The 17,821-nt window shown below is 27.1% G+C and overlaps 4 protein-coding genes across 4 annotated transcripts; 2 read left to right on the forward strand and 2 right to left on the reverse strand.

Annotated features, from left to right (window-relative positions):
• Positions 1-2,042: 2,042 nt before the first annotated feature.
• Positions 2,043-3,812, reverse strand: OCT59_008112 (uncharacterized protein; the record flags this gene model as incomplete). The annotated part of the gene is made up of 3 exons (XM_066142240.1): positions 2,043-2,689; positions 2,766-3,270; positions 3,348-3,812. 3 exons carry the CDS (start codon positions 3,810-3,812, stop codon positions 2,562-2,564), a joined length of 1,098 nt encoding a protein of 365 aa, XP_065999140.1. The 3' UTR covers positions 2,043-2,561.
• Positions 3,813-4,750: 938 nt separating this feature from the next.
• Positions 4,751-7,672, reverse strand: OCT59_008113 (uncharacterized protein; the record flags this gene model as incomplete). The annotated part of the gene is made up of 7 exons (XM_066142241.1): positions 4,751-4,974; positions 5,377-5,569; positions 5,646-6,134; positions 6,206-6,399; positions 6,613-6,670; positions 6,741-7,202; positions 7,289-7,672. The coding sequence occupies 7 exons, from the start codon at positions 7,670-7,672 to the stop codon at positions 4,751-4,753; spliced, it is 2,004 nt and encodes a 667-aa protein (XP_065999141.1).
• Positions 7,673-9,967: 2,295 nt separating this feature from the next.
• Positions 9,968-11,633, forward strand: OCT59_008114 (uncharacterized protein). Its single transcript, XM_025326793.2, has 2 exons — positions 9,968-10,941; positions 11,039-11,633. The coding sequence occupies exons 1-2, from the start codon at positions 10,126-10,128 to the stop codon at positions 11,612-11,614; spliced, it is 1,392 nt and encodes a 463-aa protein (XP_025174360.1). The 5' UTR covers positions 9,968-10,125; the 3' UTR covers positions 11,615-11,633.
• A 1,764-nt stretch (positions 11,634-13,397) lies between these two features.
• OCT59_008115 (uncharacterized protein) lies at positions 13,398-17,766 on the forward strand (the record flags this gene model as incomplete). Its single annotated transcript, XM_025319190.2, has 9 exons — positions 13,398-14,914; positions 14,990-15,115; positions 15,201-15,324; positions 15,384-15,713; positions 15,806-16,037; positions 16,110-16,246; positions 16,319-16,334; positions 16,415-16,662; positions 16,736-17,766. 9 exons carry the CDS (start codon positions 13,398-13,400, stop codon positions 17,414-17,416), a joined length of 3,411 nt encoding a protein of 1,136 aa, XP_025174359.2. The 3' UTR covers positions 17,417-17,766.
• Between the last annotated feature and the right edge of the window lie 55 nt (positions 17,767-17,821).

A 17,821-nucleotide genomic window follows, 5' to 3' on the forward strand; every position in this document is an offset into this window, starting at 1 on the left:
TATTTGCATTTTACTGTTTTTAGACATTCAGCAATAACTTCTGATCTATTGAACTTACAGACTTGAAAATACTGCGGTTAGATGCGTCTCAATTAGACGAATCCAATGAATCATAAATCGTTAAATTCTGATCACTAGACGTTGAAATAATGTGATTTAATGGTCATTTTTTAAAAGTGTCCAGATATTTTTGGCAGGTGGGTGTATATCATATACCTATCAGATATCTGATATGTATATGATATATATATAAATACCCAATGTGTATATAATATGTGTATTATTTGTATAAGATTTTTTACATTTTGAGTACCTGATATATGTAAAATATGTGTAGGATAGATCATTTTTTTACCAGTGTATTGTTATAAAAGTAAATAAGTTTTTATTACTTAATATATAGACGATCATGATAAATCAGATCTTTAATAAACTGGATTTGGTATTAATTCAGATTTTTCTTTTAGAACCAAATCTGTCATATTAAAACAATTGTGATATACCAGAAAAATTAGAAATAAACACAGTAAAATTATACATTACACCAATTTTTTTGATTACATTATAAAAGGACTTTTTGATAATTCTGATAAGCATGTAGTATAATGGCTTAATATAGCTTTAAATAAAAGCAAGACAAGAAAATTTGAAGATTGCATAAAATAACCAGATTTTATAATTTCCGTTATTCAGACCAATATCACTATATTTGTAAGCAAAATTAGTTTTCTGTCAAAGAAAGAGGCTGTATATAAGAATTGTGATGATTTTATTCACTTGGATGTATTTATGAAGAATATGTTAAACTCATTTATTGACAAGAGTGTAGATATAAAAGTGTTAGACTTTTAATGCATTGGTAAAAAAATTAGTATCATTTTTTTCTTATTTTATTCTTTAACACTTTTTGATTATTTATAGATTATAAAATTAATTATCATATCATAAATCTTGTTCAAAAAATATATACTATGATTAATATTAGACAAGTATCAATTCCAGCATCCTTAAAAAATATGTCATCATTTATAGATAGTATAGAATTATCATTAGGAATACAAGATATTTTTCATGAATCATATGAAAATTTCTATGCCAGACTTTATAATTCAGGATTGTTAATAAAAAAGACAACATTCAAACAAGATACCCTTTGCATTCCAAAGTTTTAAAGTTTTAAAAGTTGATTAGCAAGATATATAATATTAATAGACCCTGTTCATTTTGGTTTAAACATTTCTAGTATATTTAAGTACACATAAAATAAAAATTTATTATTATACTAATAGGCTTATTTCTACTAATTTTATGGTACTAAAAGTCTATACTTGACAATAAAAATGTAACTCTTAAAAATCTTTCAACTTTTTAAAAAGAAAATACAATTTAGAAAAAATAGCATTAAGCAGATTTGTGAAGTGGATAAAAGTCTGGATCCACTTACCATTAAGTGTTTGCAGATTGGGTGGTAATTATAGATCAGATTATGCTTGTGCATTTTTACATGTATTTTATTTCCGATCTGAATCAGATTATCCTACTTTACAAGAAAAATTCATATATTAAATCTTTGCAAGAAGACATAATAAATAATAATAAAAATAAATTTGGGTTGCTTGAAGCATTATCTAACCATTGATAGTTTTGCAAGCTCAAATGGGAAAGAGCCATGTAAATTTCCATTAGTTTATGAATCTATAAAGTATTGAATTTACAGTGTTGTAATCCATCAACAACAACTTGAAGGTTTATTTAATCGCTATGACATTAAGGTAGATCCAAATATGAGTGCAGAGCTTCAACAAGTATGACATCAGATTTCTGGTTTAGATGGTGGAATTGAAAAATAACACAAGATAATCTTCACCATATTTGAAAAGAAATGAATTCTAATAGTAGTGAAGAGTTGGAAAATGAACAAGCACAAGATATTTTGAACAGTTTTCTTATCTGGCAGAAATAAATGAAATTGATAAATTTTAAAGAAAAATGTCTAAAGAATTACATTTAATATTGTCAAAAGTTATAAAGTCTATAAAGAATTTAAGAAATTAAATTTTTTGCGAGAGCAATTTTAATTAATAATTTATTAATAAATGAAAGTTTCGAAATTTTGCATTCACTAATGATTTTTACTATATGACTTGCACTATGTTTGTGATCAGCATGATATTAGACACCCCAGGATCACATGATATAGAATCAGCTCAGAAAATTGAAACAAATTGTCGACTCATATATACTATTTTTTTTGCGAAACATTATTGGTGGAAAATGTAATGTACAACTTTTTGCGAAAAAAAATACCAATGCAGTATCATGTGATATACGCGAAGAAACTTACTCTATCATATTATTAATCTATAGCGATTCCCATTTGTTATGCATCCATATGATATGTTAAAAAACTACTATTATTATTTATGCGATTACAGAAAAGCATAATATTATGATTCGGAACTAGCCATGATAAATGAGGAATAAAATTCTAACTCAATTTTACCCGTTTCTCTGCATCTTTCATTTCATGAAATAACTCATTGATTATTCTGCACAGCTTTTTAATACAGGTCATCATAAGTTAACACTGCATTGTTGATAGGTATTACATCAGGCATTGGTTCGCATATATAAACATCAACCTTCCCATCACGGTTTTGAATAACCCTTGTTATTACCCATTCGACGCCTGGTATTAGGGATATAAAAGGAGTTAGTATACACTTTTCCCATTGATTCCTACAAATTTTGTTTCATGAGCATACCGGTTGAAATAATGCAATACATATCGTCTTCGTCCAAATTGGCATCAGTAAAAGTGCGTTTTTTGGTATTGAGTTGCATAGATGCATGTGCCTGTACGGTGCTCTGACCAATTCCCCAGCTAATGTCATTTCTTTTCGCTTCAGTCACGCAGATAATAATATTGCCTATCTTTATAATCCAATCAACAGGCCCTTTACCATGAGTACCGGTGACTTGCTCTTCAGGATATATCTTTACAAGACCCCGGAAGTTTGATGCTACACCATAAATAATTGAAGAAATAAATTCACGACGGGTGGCCTCATTTACGTCGGCCCTGATGGGTCGTGATACCGTATGCTTTCTTAAAATCTCTTGAATCACTTCCTCTAAAATTTTTTTATCTAAAAAACTATCAATGAGATCGCCAGCAAATAATTTACATTTTGGTAGCTCATCACAGTTATCATATTGCAAACCAAAGAGAGCCTTCATAAAAGGTATACGAATTAAACGGTTGTTGAGCTGTTAAAACGTAATCATACACAGAATATTTGATGAATTCGAAATAAATATTTAAACTACTGCTTACATGTATCTACAACGATATTCAATTCAACCACACGGTGGTCAGCAGTCCAGACAATGCCCGCTAAATCTTCGTCTTTAGAAAAATTGATGATTTTACGTCCTGCACTTTCTACATTTTCCATATCGACTGTCGCACTTTCCATCTCACTCTGCAAGTTCAGCGTGGATTTTGAAATTCTTCTCTCCACACGACCTATGACAATATGTTCGTCTTCTGTCCCATCTGGAAATGTGAAAAATTCACATAGCTTCTTTTTTAACTCCGTCAAGGACACCGTTTCTCGAGTCACTGTCCACTGAAAATTTTTCTTAGTACGATTGTATGATGCAGTAATATGAACTTCTTTGGTTTCGGTTGGCCATTGTACGATGATGTCGGCTGGTTGGGAGGAAAAGTTTTTGCTAATCTTCGAAAGTGGGGGCAGTTCCACGCCACCAAGCTCGTCCTTGATATTAACGTTTATTTTTTTTTGCATTAACGAAGTCAAGTTTTTCGTTTTCTTTTTCGAGGGAAATGTCAACCTTCCATAGCTTGATGTCTTTGGCGTCAACGTTAGCGAAAGCTTGTGTATTTTTTTCCTTGATAGCGTCCTTGAGCAACGCCACAGTCTTTATTTGATGGGTGTCGATAACAACCTGAAAAGCATTTTCATAAGGGTTTTCACCCGCGACCAAACAATTGAGAGTGATAGTTGGCATAACGCTTTTATAGAGATTTGGCTTGGATAAAAAAAATAGCGTTATGTTCCGAAATGAGAAAATTTTATTTCTGATGGGAAAGCAAGCGTTAATATAGATTTTTATGTCGCACAGGCATTACATAATTACACGTGACTCGCTACCTCCATAAAATAATTATGAAATAAAAAACGTTGCCGAAAGTACATAAAAATTGCGAAATATATCGCGTTACTGTTACAAAAAATTATTCCTCGATACGGGATATGGAAGTGGTCCGCAATTAAAATATTCGGAGATTAATGCATACGTCTTTCAGGATGAATATCTAGAGGAATGTTATTAAACGATTCTCCCAGGTTGTTTCGAATTACAGCCTCAAGCGCACTAAGTGCCACTAACTGCTTATATGATGCCAAGAAAGCTTTGAAGGTACATGAAATCGGAAATTGCGAAGTCCTCAGCCCTTTATAAAATATGATTTGTTGTCAGTGCATTTTTCACATCCTTTTCATGAAATCATGTTTAATTAGTTTTATGGTCAATTTTATATGGATAAAGATCTTGAACTCAATTTGGTCGTAGATTTTTGGACAAAATCAGATAAATTAACCAATGATTACTTAGCTACAGTAATCAAGTAAAATTCGATTAATTGAACTTAATAATACTCAAAAATTACATTAAATAATAATAAAATAAATTTAAATTGTACAATAATTCTTGTGAAATATCTTTATATAATCATCTCATCTAATTGGCCTTCCAATTCACTAGTATCAAGTATTCGAGATACACAAATGGCTTTTGAATAAGTACTACTATGTGTTGATTGGTTATTTTCAATTAATGCTCTTCTATATTCATCTGCTTCTTTGAGTTGGTCTTCAATTCCTGGATCATCTAGAAAATCAAAAAACAAGCTTTCTAATTCACTAACATCTGGTCTACTATCTGGATCTGAACTCCAACATCTTTTCATTAAATCAATATAAAATCGGGGTGCCTCTTGCTCATTTATTTCAGGTCGAATATTTTCTTTACATATCTCTAGCATTAGATTAAAATCATGTTCTCGATTGGCAAAAGGTTGTCTTCCAGTTGCAGTAAAATACATAATCATACCAAAGCTATAAATATCTGCAGATATAGTATAAGGTTTTCCTCTTAACACTTCAGGAGCTACATAAGGCATAACTCCATAAATTTTTGTTTCATCCAAATCATCAACCTGACCACATAATCCCATATCTGCAATATATATTGTAGTATTTTTTTCATCTAAAATAAGTTTATTAAATAAAATGTTTCCTGGATGAAAATCACGATGTACCATATCTTTTTCATGAATTCTTAAAAGACCTGAAATAATGTCATATAATACAAATATTTTGTAAGACCAATCAAAATAATTATAATTCACAATCATCCAATCATAAAAATTTCTGCCTTCTGCATATTCAAGAATCATAACATAATTTTTTGTATTTGGATCTTGAGATAATCCATATATTTTGAGAACCTTGAATTCAAGATTGTTTGAATACGCTTTGATCTATCGAAATTATAAAAAATGTTTTTAAATAAATAAAAAAAATACAAAATATAAACTCATAAAATGAATTTTATACCTCATTTAAAAATCCATCACTAATGTTTTGTGAATTATGTAAATATTTTAAAGCAACTTTTGTATTAGATGTTCTTGTCCATTTATTATTACTATATTTCAATAAACCATCTCTCCATATTGCTGAATATACTACGGCAAAACCGCCTTCACCTATTAATTTAATATTGCTAAACTGGTTATATGGTATCCACTCAAATATTATATTATTAATTGGATCATCAATTTTATATTGTAATTCTTGAATGAAATTATCAATTCTTTCATCACCGCTCCAATCCAAAAAATTATTATTTATTTCATCCATTTGACATTTTCTACACCATTTATTATCTTCATTAAATTCATTTAAATATTCTTCACCGCATTTTTCGCAAGATTCATAAGAATCATTTTGCCAAAGAACAATAATATAATCATTTGTATTTGGATCCTGAGATATTCCATGTATTTCAATATCTTCCAATTCATCTTCTAAATATGCTTTAGCCTGTTTGTTAATAAAAACAAATTATCATTTATTATTCTAATTAAAATAAGTATTTAATTAAATTTTCGTACCTCATTTAGAAATTCACCAATATTACTTTGTGAATCATATAAATATTTTAAACCGACTTTTTTATCTGATTTTCTTATCCATTCCTTTTTATCATAATCAAATATTAATGGACCATCTTTCCATATTGCTGAAAATTCACCTTCTTCTACTTCATCAATATTACTAAACTGATTATATGGGATCCATTCAAATACTTTATCAAACATACTATCGATTTTTAATTGCATTTTTTGAATTAAACCATCAATTTCTTCATTTCCACTTGACCAGTTTGTAAAATTTTTTTCCAGATAATTTATTTGACATGATGTGCACCATTTAAAGTTCATATCCTGCCCATTAGTATATCGTTTTCCACATTTTTCACAATGATAATATTGAAAAACTATAATATAATCATTTGTACTTGGATCCTGAGATATTCCAAGAACTCCATCAAGTTTATCTAATGAATAATCTTTAACCTATTGGAAAAAATTTTTATAAACCAAAGAATTATGGTATTTAAATTAAATCTGTTAAAAAATTTCATACCTCATTATTTAAAAATTCGGTAGTATAATTTTGTGAATTATGCAAATATTTTAAAATGATTTTGCTATCCGGCTTTCTAAACCATCTATCATGGTAGTATAATTGGCCGTCCCTCCATTTTGCCAAATATATTGTATTAAAATTATCTTTACTTATTTCTTTAATATCATCAAACTGATCGTATGGTATCCATTCAAATACTGATTCATAAGAACTTTCCATTTTTAATCGCATCCCATGAACAAAATCATCAATTACTTCGTTCCCACTCAAATTAGTAAAAATTTTTTCTAAATAATTTATTTGACATGATTTACACCACCTATATTCATCTAAAGATTCGTCACATTTTTCACAATATTCATCATCAAGAACCATAATATATTCTTTAGTATCTAGATCTTGAGATATTCCAAATATTTTAGGAATATCACCTTGTTTTTTAATTGAATATGTTTTAACCTATTAAAAACAATACCAGAAAAAAATTAATATATTTTTTAGAACTGATTAGAAATGAAAATTTATTAGGGAAAAAAATTTCATACCTCATTTAAAAATTCATTAATAATATATAATGAATTATATAAACACTTTAAAAAGACTTTTTTATTTCGTTTCCTCTCATATCCATTATTATCATAATTCAATGGACCATCTTCCCATATTGCTGAATAAAATGTAATAAAATCATTTTTAACTATTTCTTTAATATCTCTAAATTGATTAAAAGGTATCCATTCGAATATTATATCATGATAATCAACAATTTTATTTTGCATTTCTTGAATAAAATCATCAATTTTTTCATTATCGCTCCAACTTAAAAATTTATTTTTTAAATCATTTATTTGACATGGTTTACACCATTCATTGTTTGCATTATGTGTGTATATATATTTTTCACCACATCTTTTACACGGTGATGGCATTATTACGATAATTATAAGTAAAAAAAAAAAATATATATATTGCGGATTTTTAAATCACATCCTAAAGGTCCTAAAGGTGCACATAAGACTAAATCAAGATTAATTAATAACCATTTAAGGATATTTGCTTTACGACATTATCGTTATCAAAATGATTATCACGGTACCAATTGATCAGCCGAAATTTCGATAAAATCTTGTTTAAATAAGTCACATCGCTCTAATTATTTATATTAGGGACTATTATTCTACAAATTAGAATAATTTAAGCATGATGAAAAAAAAGATACTGCGTGGGAAGATTGAAATCAGGAAAAAACGAAGACAAAAGACTGCTTTTCTATGTCCTTGTTGTGTTTAACTGATGTGATTGATGTGATTAGATACGAGATATCTTGATTTGAAAAATAATCAAAATAATCAAAATAATCAAAATAATCAATAACCAATATACAGTAATCATTTCAAAAGTTTCGATGAATTTCGACGCTGTATATCTATTTATTTTTGTAAAATAGAATTGCTCGGCGCAATTAAAATATACGTAAATTTAAAACAGACTTACGATAGTTCTTGCATTAAAATTTTGACCGGATTTAATAAATATAAAACTTAATTCCGGCCCAATTAACTTTGGCTGGATTTAAAGATTAACTATCAATAGTTCCTTATGTTATTCAGTTGTAAACAAAGTTATTAGTCAACATACCCCAGATTTCCTTTGATGCAAATTATCCGGTTAAAAATTTTTTTTTTTTTTTAATATAAATTCTAAACGAGTCGTACACTCATTGGGGGCACAATAATTTAAAACTAGATTGTAATGGGGAATTTTATTATGAATGAAGCAATAATGATGATTGCCTGGGAATTGTTAAAGAAGGGTTTATTCTAAATATGGCGTTGCGATTGAAATGGCGTCAAATTTTGTACCACATTCTGTGCATAGTACAGTTAAATTTTATAAATTTAACAATTATAATAAAAAATTTGTTTGTCAAAGTAATAAGCAAGGTGACAGAATATAGTACATACATGTTTCATAAACCTAGTTATTGTACATTATTAACCAACCTTCCTGTTAAGAATTGTTGGCATTTTTTTAAAAGTCAATCTTTGTATTCTTTGATGATTCTTTACTTTCTAAATCTTTCAGCATACAATGTTTCGTAACGCCAAAGTTAACAAAAGAAATAATTATCAAACTTTAATATTTAGATTATCTTTATATTTATTTATTTAATCTATTTCATCCATCTTTCAAGAAATCATCATTTTCCAGTATTTTTGATGCACTTTCGGCGCAGTCCGTGAAAAAGATCACTGATTTTATTTACCCGCGCAAAAAAAAAAAATATATATTCGATGACATCTTAATTAGTTAAGATTAATTTTTTTTTCCGTGAGAAAAGAAAAAAAATATATTATATATATTTTTTTTTCATAAAAAAATTAAAATTTAACCAGTATAAAAAATTCGGCCAATAATTAAATAATTGACCTCTAAAGAAAGAATTCCCCATAAAAATTATGGATCCCCAAATGCAGTGACACCAAAAGATTTACCCCAAAAAATTTTTTTTTTTACAATCGAAATTGATTGTTTTTTTGTGGGGTAGAAAGATTACAAACTTTAAAAAAATGAAAAATAAAAACAATGCTGTAATAGAATAGATAATAAAAAAATGAAGTCACATTGGAGTATGGGTGCATTAGTACATGCATAAATGTATATGCATTTACATTAAAACATGACACTTTTATTTTGTAATTTACTTTAGTTCTGTACTGCGCCATTTTTAACATACGCCATCAATTGTACGAATATTTCATTGTGAATAAATAAGTCTTAAAATAAACTTACATAAAAAAAATTACATAAATATGTCCGATAAAACAATAGGAAAAAAAATTCTTCTCACATTTTTTTAATCAAGCAATCAAAAATCAAAGATAACTTTGTTTTTTCTCTGCATTGCAGTACTTTTTTGTTTACAGTTATTTTAGTCCCGAAATAAGGTAAATTTTACTGAATATGTGATCATTGAACAATAGTCAAGTTGATTGATTTCTTTTTTCGATGATTAATGCACTTCATTATTTATTCTTTGATTTAAACTTTATTGGGCAAAGTATTATTTTTTTTTTTGTTTAGACTTTGGGGGAAAAATGTTAAACAATGATTTTTGATATAGAATTTTTTCGATGACATAACTTACATTTCATTTTGATCAGGTGAGCCAAAAAAATTTGTAAAACAAAATAAATAATGAATGAAATTCCTTTTGTTTCCATGTTTCTCTTGGATTCCACTTTATGAATAAAAAGTCGTGTATTTTTATGACCTTTTTTTTTTTCCTCGTTACGTTTCGTATTTTTATTCTTTTCCTTGAATCTGAAAAAATTTTATCAATTTCGTTAAAAAATTTTATTTATTGATTCATATCGTAACGATGTCACCTTCTTGTTCGTCTCCAACAAATTCTCTTCATGAAACTTTTACTAAACTTAACAAACGTACTTTCGAAAAATCTTATCTTCCGTCTACTCAAGTTTTTTCTTCTACTTCTTCTAATGAATTACCAATTGAAGTATTTGAAAAAATCTTTAATAATTTTAACAGTAAAGGAAAAGAATATATTTTAACGCTTCATTCATGTTTACTCGTAAGTAAGGATTGGAGTTTATCTATAATGAAATTATTATACTCAAATCCATTTTATTATTTTAAAGAAATAAAAGATATCAATAAAATTATTGATACTTTATTATTATGTTTAAATAAATCAGAATTAGATATGTTATTTGAACATGGTATTATTAATTCTAATTATAAAAATAATAATAACAATACTATTACCCCTTATTATAATTATCCTAAATATTTAAAAAATCTTTATTATAGAGGATTTTTATCTATAATTCATTCTTGGATCATTACAAGAAATATTAATTCTAATTCTGATAATTATAATATTCTTTCTACTACTACTACTTCTACTCAATTTGAGATTATCGTAAGAGTTTTGTTAAATTTGTTTTTTAGAGAGAGTAAACAATTAGAAAAATTACATATTTGTTCTACTAATTTAGTATGGGATAAAAAAGAATTAAGTTGTATGTATTTATTAATGAGTAATAGTTTAGGTATTACTAGTAGTGGTGGTTTAAAAAGTGGTTTATGTACCAATTTAGATAGCATTTATTTAACTGTTGATTGTCCAATGAATAATTTTCTTCCTTTACTCTCTAAACAATGCAGAAATTTGGTATGTATAATATATATATATATATATTTATATTTATTTAATGTTTATTATAATATTTTATTTTATTTTATTTTTAACCATCTTTAAAAAATTTTAGACAAATCTCGGTGTAATGATGGACCTTCATCGAAAATCTTGTTATACTCATTCTCCTCCTCCAACAGATATTTCAGATATTAAAAACATTTGTACTCTTATCTCTTCTCAACGTAATCTTCAATCTTTTCAAATAATGTTTTCCTCAAATACATCATTACTAATTTCCGCATTATATACTCAACGTGAAACATTACGTTCCTTGGATTTTTATTGGGTTGATTTTAGAGATTGTACTTCATTAATCGAATTGACTCATTTTAAACAATTGGAAGTGGTGAAATTTAGAAATTGTTTTAATTTAAAGAAAGAAATTTGTGAACCATTACTTAATAATGATTGGGAAAATTTATGTCATGTCGTTGTTATAAATACTGAATGTTTTACGTTAAGAGAATGGGCAAGAAAAATTAATATTAAAATGTGTAACAATGGTTATAATAGTGATGAAAGTGATAATGGCAAGAAGAGTAGAAGTAATAGTTTAGATAAGAATATTAGTAGTAAAATTCTTAATAATGGTAATTTACCTATTATTTCAAAACAATTTAAAAGAAATTTTCAAATTGAAGAATAATATATATATCTAAAAAAAAACAAAAAAAAAACAAAAAAAAAAGAAACAAACAAAAAATAATAATATTTGTAATATTTGTAAACAAAGAAGAAGAGAGAACATTATGAAAAACAAAAAAAAATTAAGAAAAAAAAAACAATAATTTTTTTTTATTTTTTAACAAAGAAGAGAGATTAAGGTTTATATATAAGAAGTATTTATGAATTAAGGATCGAATAATATATATACAAAGGTTTTTATAAAAATAATTAATTATTTAATGTAGAATAATAGGAGAGTAATTATAATTAAGTTATTTCAAATGTACAAAAAATTATTTAGTTATTTAGTTTTTTTTATTATTATGATTAATAAAAATTAAACCTACAAATTCCAATATATTTTGTTTATACATCTTTTCTCATAATTTTGGTTTTTTTCATGGATTCAATATGAGATTCAACATGAGATTAGATATCAAAAAGAAATATCAACCTTTCATAATAACTTGCTGTTAATATAGAGAAAGAAATATAAAACTTTTAATAGTAAAGATATTTTAAAAGTAAGTTTTTTTAAAAGAGATGAACTTTGTGTGCAATTCGAGATTAACACTGGTTAACGAATTCCAAATGATCAGAACAATAAAAAGTACTGAATTATCCAGAATAATATTTTAAAACCATTAGATTAATTGTAGACTTATGAATTCATTGTATAACTACTTTGCCACAGTGCTACTTACTACTAACTTTAAACTGCATTAGTTATATGTAAAATAAAGTACATGAAAGTATTGAATAGTTCAACACATTCAACATTACTTGTATATTTTGAAAATGAGAAAAATTCTATTATGAATCTTCTTATTTATATAGTTACTATATATACACGCAATACATCATATATGATATTTTAGAATAAAATTATCAGGTTTGATATTATCATGATTTAAACTATTACATATTGATATTATTTTTATTATTTTTAATAAAGGCTTTGCAGATGAGTATTCTATTCTTCTATAAGTAGTACGATGTAGGAGAATATGTAAGAGGTTATTGTAATACGAAATTGGTAAAATTAGATTACATGATAAAATGCTATCACATTATTAGCGAAGCAAAAAAATTTGGGTTAATAGAATCGTTTAAAGTTGATTTTCCAAACATTTTGGTCGACTTATAAAAACATACAGTATATTTTCTTTATATTATTATTTTATTAGAAATTCCATTAAAGCAATTCAAAGCATTTATTCAAAGCATGTTCCTTTGATAAAAGAAATGACACAGATTACAAACACAATCTTATCATCATGTGTGAATACTCATTGTTGATCCTGTTATTGTTTCTTTTTTCAATCGTAATTCATTCACTATTTTGTTAATATGAAAAATATGATCTACAAATACAACTTACTATTTTTTCTTAGCATGTTTACGCATATATAGAAATGGTTTGATATTAAAGATTGATAAGGGTTTCACCCTTTGCAGGTTTTGTTTTTTTTTATAGTTAACAATGACATCTCAATATTTATTATTTATTATTAATTAATTAAACATTTCAATTTCAATGAACAATAACCGATAATAAATTAAGAAAAAAAAAATAAAATTTCGGAAAACTACTCGGATTTGTTTTGAATTTTGATCCGTGTTGATAAGTAAATTAGGCTATGATTTACATCGGATTTTTTTTTTATAAATAATAAGCAACGAACCTTTAATTCAAAATTTTAAAAAATTTTTAAATTTTTTTGACTTTATCATATTTTGTTTTAATTATCCAAGTTATAACTATGAAAGTATACGTTAAAAATGTTTCTGCTGCAGCTAGTGTATATGATGTAATTCGAGCATTATCAGGTTATGGTCAGATAATATTTGATAATTGTAAATTGGAAGCTGGTAGTGGATTTGTTGAATTCGTGAATGAAAATGATGCTAAAAGTTGTATTTCAGATGCACTGTTCGCCCCACCAAAATGCATGGGAAAACCTTTTAGTGTCTCTAAACATGCAAAAAAACCTAAAAAAAAAAGGAAGAATTATGCAAGTTTTGATGAAGTTAAATTTACTTTATCAGGTTTGGAAATGGGAAATTGGGGTGGGCGATCATCCATAATTAGCCCAAATAGTGATGATAATCCTTCCCCAAAACCATTTACATTTTTATCTGAATGGAAATATCCTGAAATTTGTGAAAATCCCACGATATGCTTCTCAAAAGCAGAAAAAGCTTATTTATTGGAAGGGTTCAGAGCATTTGATGAAACAAAACGTGTTAGAATATCCTATCGTACTTTATTAGAAGATCCATATGGTATTTTCCTTGATGAAAAAGATGGCGTTATATCACTATATATTAGTTTAAAACATCCACCGCTTCTTTACCGACAAGATAAACGTTGGATTCGAACTACCGACTGGACCCGAATTAATGATAATATATTTGAAGATATATTTGGTCGATGTTTAGTGTATAAGTTAATTTTTAGAAACGATATTGATCTGGATGAGTTACGTGATGAAATAGCTAATCTTAGGTTAATTAGTCCTCCAGAGTCCAAAAGTATAGTTCGGTGCATTGACAAATCGTCGAATTATCCAATAGAGTATTTTGAAAATATAATTCATAAGTTACCGTTTAAACTGTATTATAAATTGGCATGTTTAGTTTCTCACGGAATATTATCACTATACGAGATTGAAGAGAATAGATTAGATGAACGATTGAAAAATTTAATTTCTGGAACGTATGGTAACGTCCAAAATAATAATCAAAATCTAGAAGTAACAGTATGGTACGCGTTAAATCAGATTACGATGAAGGACTGGAATCCTTTCAATGTAGAACGTCAAGGTCGTCCAATAACAGTTTTTGAACCTGCAATAAAGAATTTTAAGGGTGACTTTAATGATTGGCACCCCTCAAATCCGAATTTTCCTTTGGAAAACAATTTTCGTAGTGTATGGGTAAATCATGCCACTATAACTCCTACAAAAATTTATTTTGATGAACCTAATTACGAGGCATCAAATCGCATACTGCGTTTATACAAAGAAAAAATCGATCGTTTTTTGCGTGTAACTTTTAAAGAAGAAAATTTTGATAAGTTATTCGTTAACGAAGAAGATGATCTTGATATAACGGATAGAATTGTTGATATTTTAAAGAAAGGATTCTATTTAGCCGAGAGACATTACGAATTTTTGGCTTTCTCATCATCCCAATTAAGAGATCAATCCTGTTGGTTTGTAGCATCAGATGGAGATTTCAATGCCAATTATATTCGTTCTATGATGGGAGACTTTAGGTAAGTGACAACTATTTTAACCTTTAATTAAATTAATTGGCTTTTTTTTTTAAAAAAAAAATTATTTTTAAATAGTGAAATTAAGGGTCCTGCATTATATGCAGCTCGCATGGGACAATGTTTTACAAGTACAATAGGAACTTTGCAACCTGAACATGTACAATATATAGATGATATTAAAAACAGAGATTATGTATTTAGGTGATATGATAATTATTAGTGGATTGTCGTTTGTGAACTTTGTTTAGTTAAAGTATTAATAACGTTTTCGTACTTTTTTTTTTAGCGATGGATGTGGAAAAATTTCACTGAGTTTGGCCGCACGTGCAGCAAAAGAACATTTGGGAACCAAAATTTCAGATAATGATGAAATTCCTTCCGTGTTTCAAATACGGTTTGGTGGTTGTAAGGTATGGAATATAAAAAAATTTGTTTAAAGTAATTTATTCTAAATTTTTTTTTTTTATAGGGGATGGTTGCGGTTGATCCAACTCTTAAAGGTGATGTTTTGTGCATTCGTCCAAGCCAAAGAAAATTTAAAGCACCTGATCCTTTATATTTGGAAATCGTGAAAACTGTGAAAACCTCATCACCTGGTTACTTAAATAGACAGATCATATTGTTATTATCAACTCTTGGTGTACCTGATGACGTATTTATCCCTCTACAAAATCAAATGCGCGACGATATTAATTCAATTATGACTGATGAAAATAATGCACGAGAAATTTGTAAACGTAATATGGGAACAAGAGAAACTTCTCACATTAAGAGTACAATTATTAGTATGATTAATGCGGTTTGTATATTTTTATCATTCATCAACTTGCTTTGTTAAATTATATATATATATATATCTCTCTATTTTTTCTTTTAAAAAAAACTTTTCAGAGAATGATGCAAGGAAACATCGATCCTTTCTTAAAAGCCATTTTAGAGTGCAAGCGTGTTTACACACTAAAGTCACTTAAATATAAAGCTCGTATTTTGATGCCTAATTCATTTCTTTTATTAGGCGTTATTGATGAAACTGGAATTTTAGAAGAAGATGAAATATATGTTCAAACTTCTACTATTGTCTCTGAACAACAAACTTCCAAGTCGAAAGATTGGATTCCAGCCAGTAAGTTTTCAATAATATTCTATTAACAACTTTCGCAGAATGTTTTTTTCTTAAAAAAAAATTTTTTTGTAGTTATTGCTAGAAACCCCTGTTTACATCCTGGAGATATTAGGAATGTTAAAGTAGTAGTTAATGTTAAAGAATTGTCTCATTTAAAAAATTGTGTTGTATTTAGTCAAAAAGGAAATAGACCTTTGCCGAATATGTTGGTATGTATTATTTGAGGACTTGTATATTAATATATATGTACAATTATTAACATTACATTTTATCATAATAAGGCTGGTGGTGACTTAGGTAAAAATTTATAACTATTACAAATTGTTGACTTCATTAAATTGGTTAATTTTTTTAATATTCATATTAATATAATTAAGATGGAGATGAATTTTTCGTTTGTTTCGATAAACGAATTTTCATACCAAGGAATGAGGAACCAATGGTTTACGATTCTCAAGGAAAAGAAGACCTGAAAAGACCAGTTGTAATGGATGATATTTGTAATTTCTTCAAAAACTTTATGCTAAATGATCGACTCGGACAAATTGATAATTTACATTTAGCACATGCAGATTCTAATTCAAAAGGTGTTAAATCTACGGGATGTATAGTTTTAGCAGAACTGGTAAGAGAATATTCTTTACATTCCTTACATTCTTTATAATCTTTTTACGTTAAATTATTTATAATTTAATTAGCATTCGCAAGCAGTTGATTTCAATAAGACTGGAATACCAGTAAAAACAAAATTACCTAATATTGACGAGAATCCGGATTTTATGGAAGTCAAATGCAAGCCTTCATATAAATCTGAAAAAATTCTTGGTAAATTATATCGAAATATTAAACTTCATGAATATGAAAGTGATCCAATATTAAAGTATAAAGAACATAAAATAACCGTTAATGATGATTTTATATTTGATGGATATCAAAAATGTATGGATAAAGAAGCTATTGTCATTCGTAACTTGTACAATGGTGAGATTCGTAAACTTATGAAAACCTATAGAGTTAATAATGAATCAGAAATTATAACAGCAGAATTATTAGGTATAAAACAGATGGAAGGTAGAAAAAATCAACATAAACGAGATGTGATTTCGGATGAAGTATCCAATATTATTAATAGATATCGTAAACAATTTTTGAATGGAATACAAGATGATACAAATAATGATAGTAATAATACAAATCACGGCATAAAACCTATTAAAATTCCCATAAATGAAAAATCGAAAGCAAAAGCATCAGCATGGTATCACGTCACTTATGATCATCCTGAAAAAGATAGTAATATTATTTTATTAAGTTTCCCCTGGGTTGTATCGGATATATTATTAGCAATCCGTAAGGAGAAACATGAAAGAACGAATTAAATTAAAAAGGTTAAACAGTGATTATTATTAAATGAGATTAAATTTTTGTATAATCTTTAGTATCCCTTTGCAAGGCAAATTTATTTAAAAATATTTTTTAATAAATTCTATAGTATTTTCAGAAATTAATTCAAAATTCTTTAAACTATCTATTGATCCACCATTAGATGCGAATCTAGCAAACTAAATTTCATCTTTCTATGATCACAGGATCTTAAAACATCAAAAATTCAATTAATTTTAACCCTTACCGTTTAAGGGATAATGAGTTTGACTGTAAAATTAAAATTATCTAACATAGAACTTTAATTTTTGGTTAATAAATAATGCATTTTATATATTTTATATATATATAAAAACTTATATGCTTTAAATTATAAGATAGCAAAACGATGAACTTTTTTG

The sequence above is a fragment of the Rhizophagus irregularis genome, chromosome 16, assembly GCF_026210795.1.
Source record: "Rhizophagus irregularis chromosome 16, complete sequence".
NCBI classification, from domain to species: Eukaryota; Fungi; Glomeromycota; class Glomeromycetes; order Glomerales; family Glomeraceae; genus Rhizophagus; species Rhizophagus irregularis.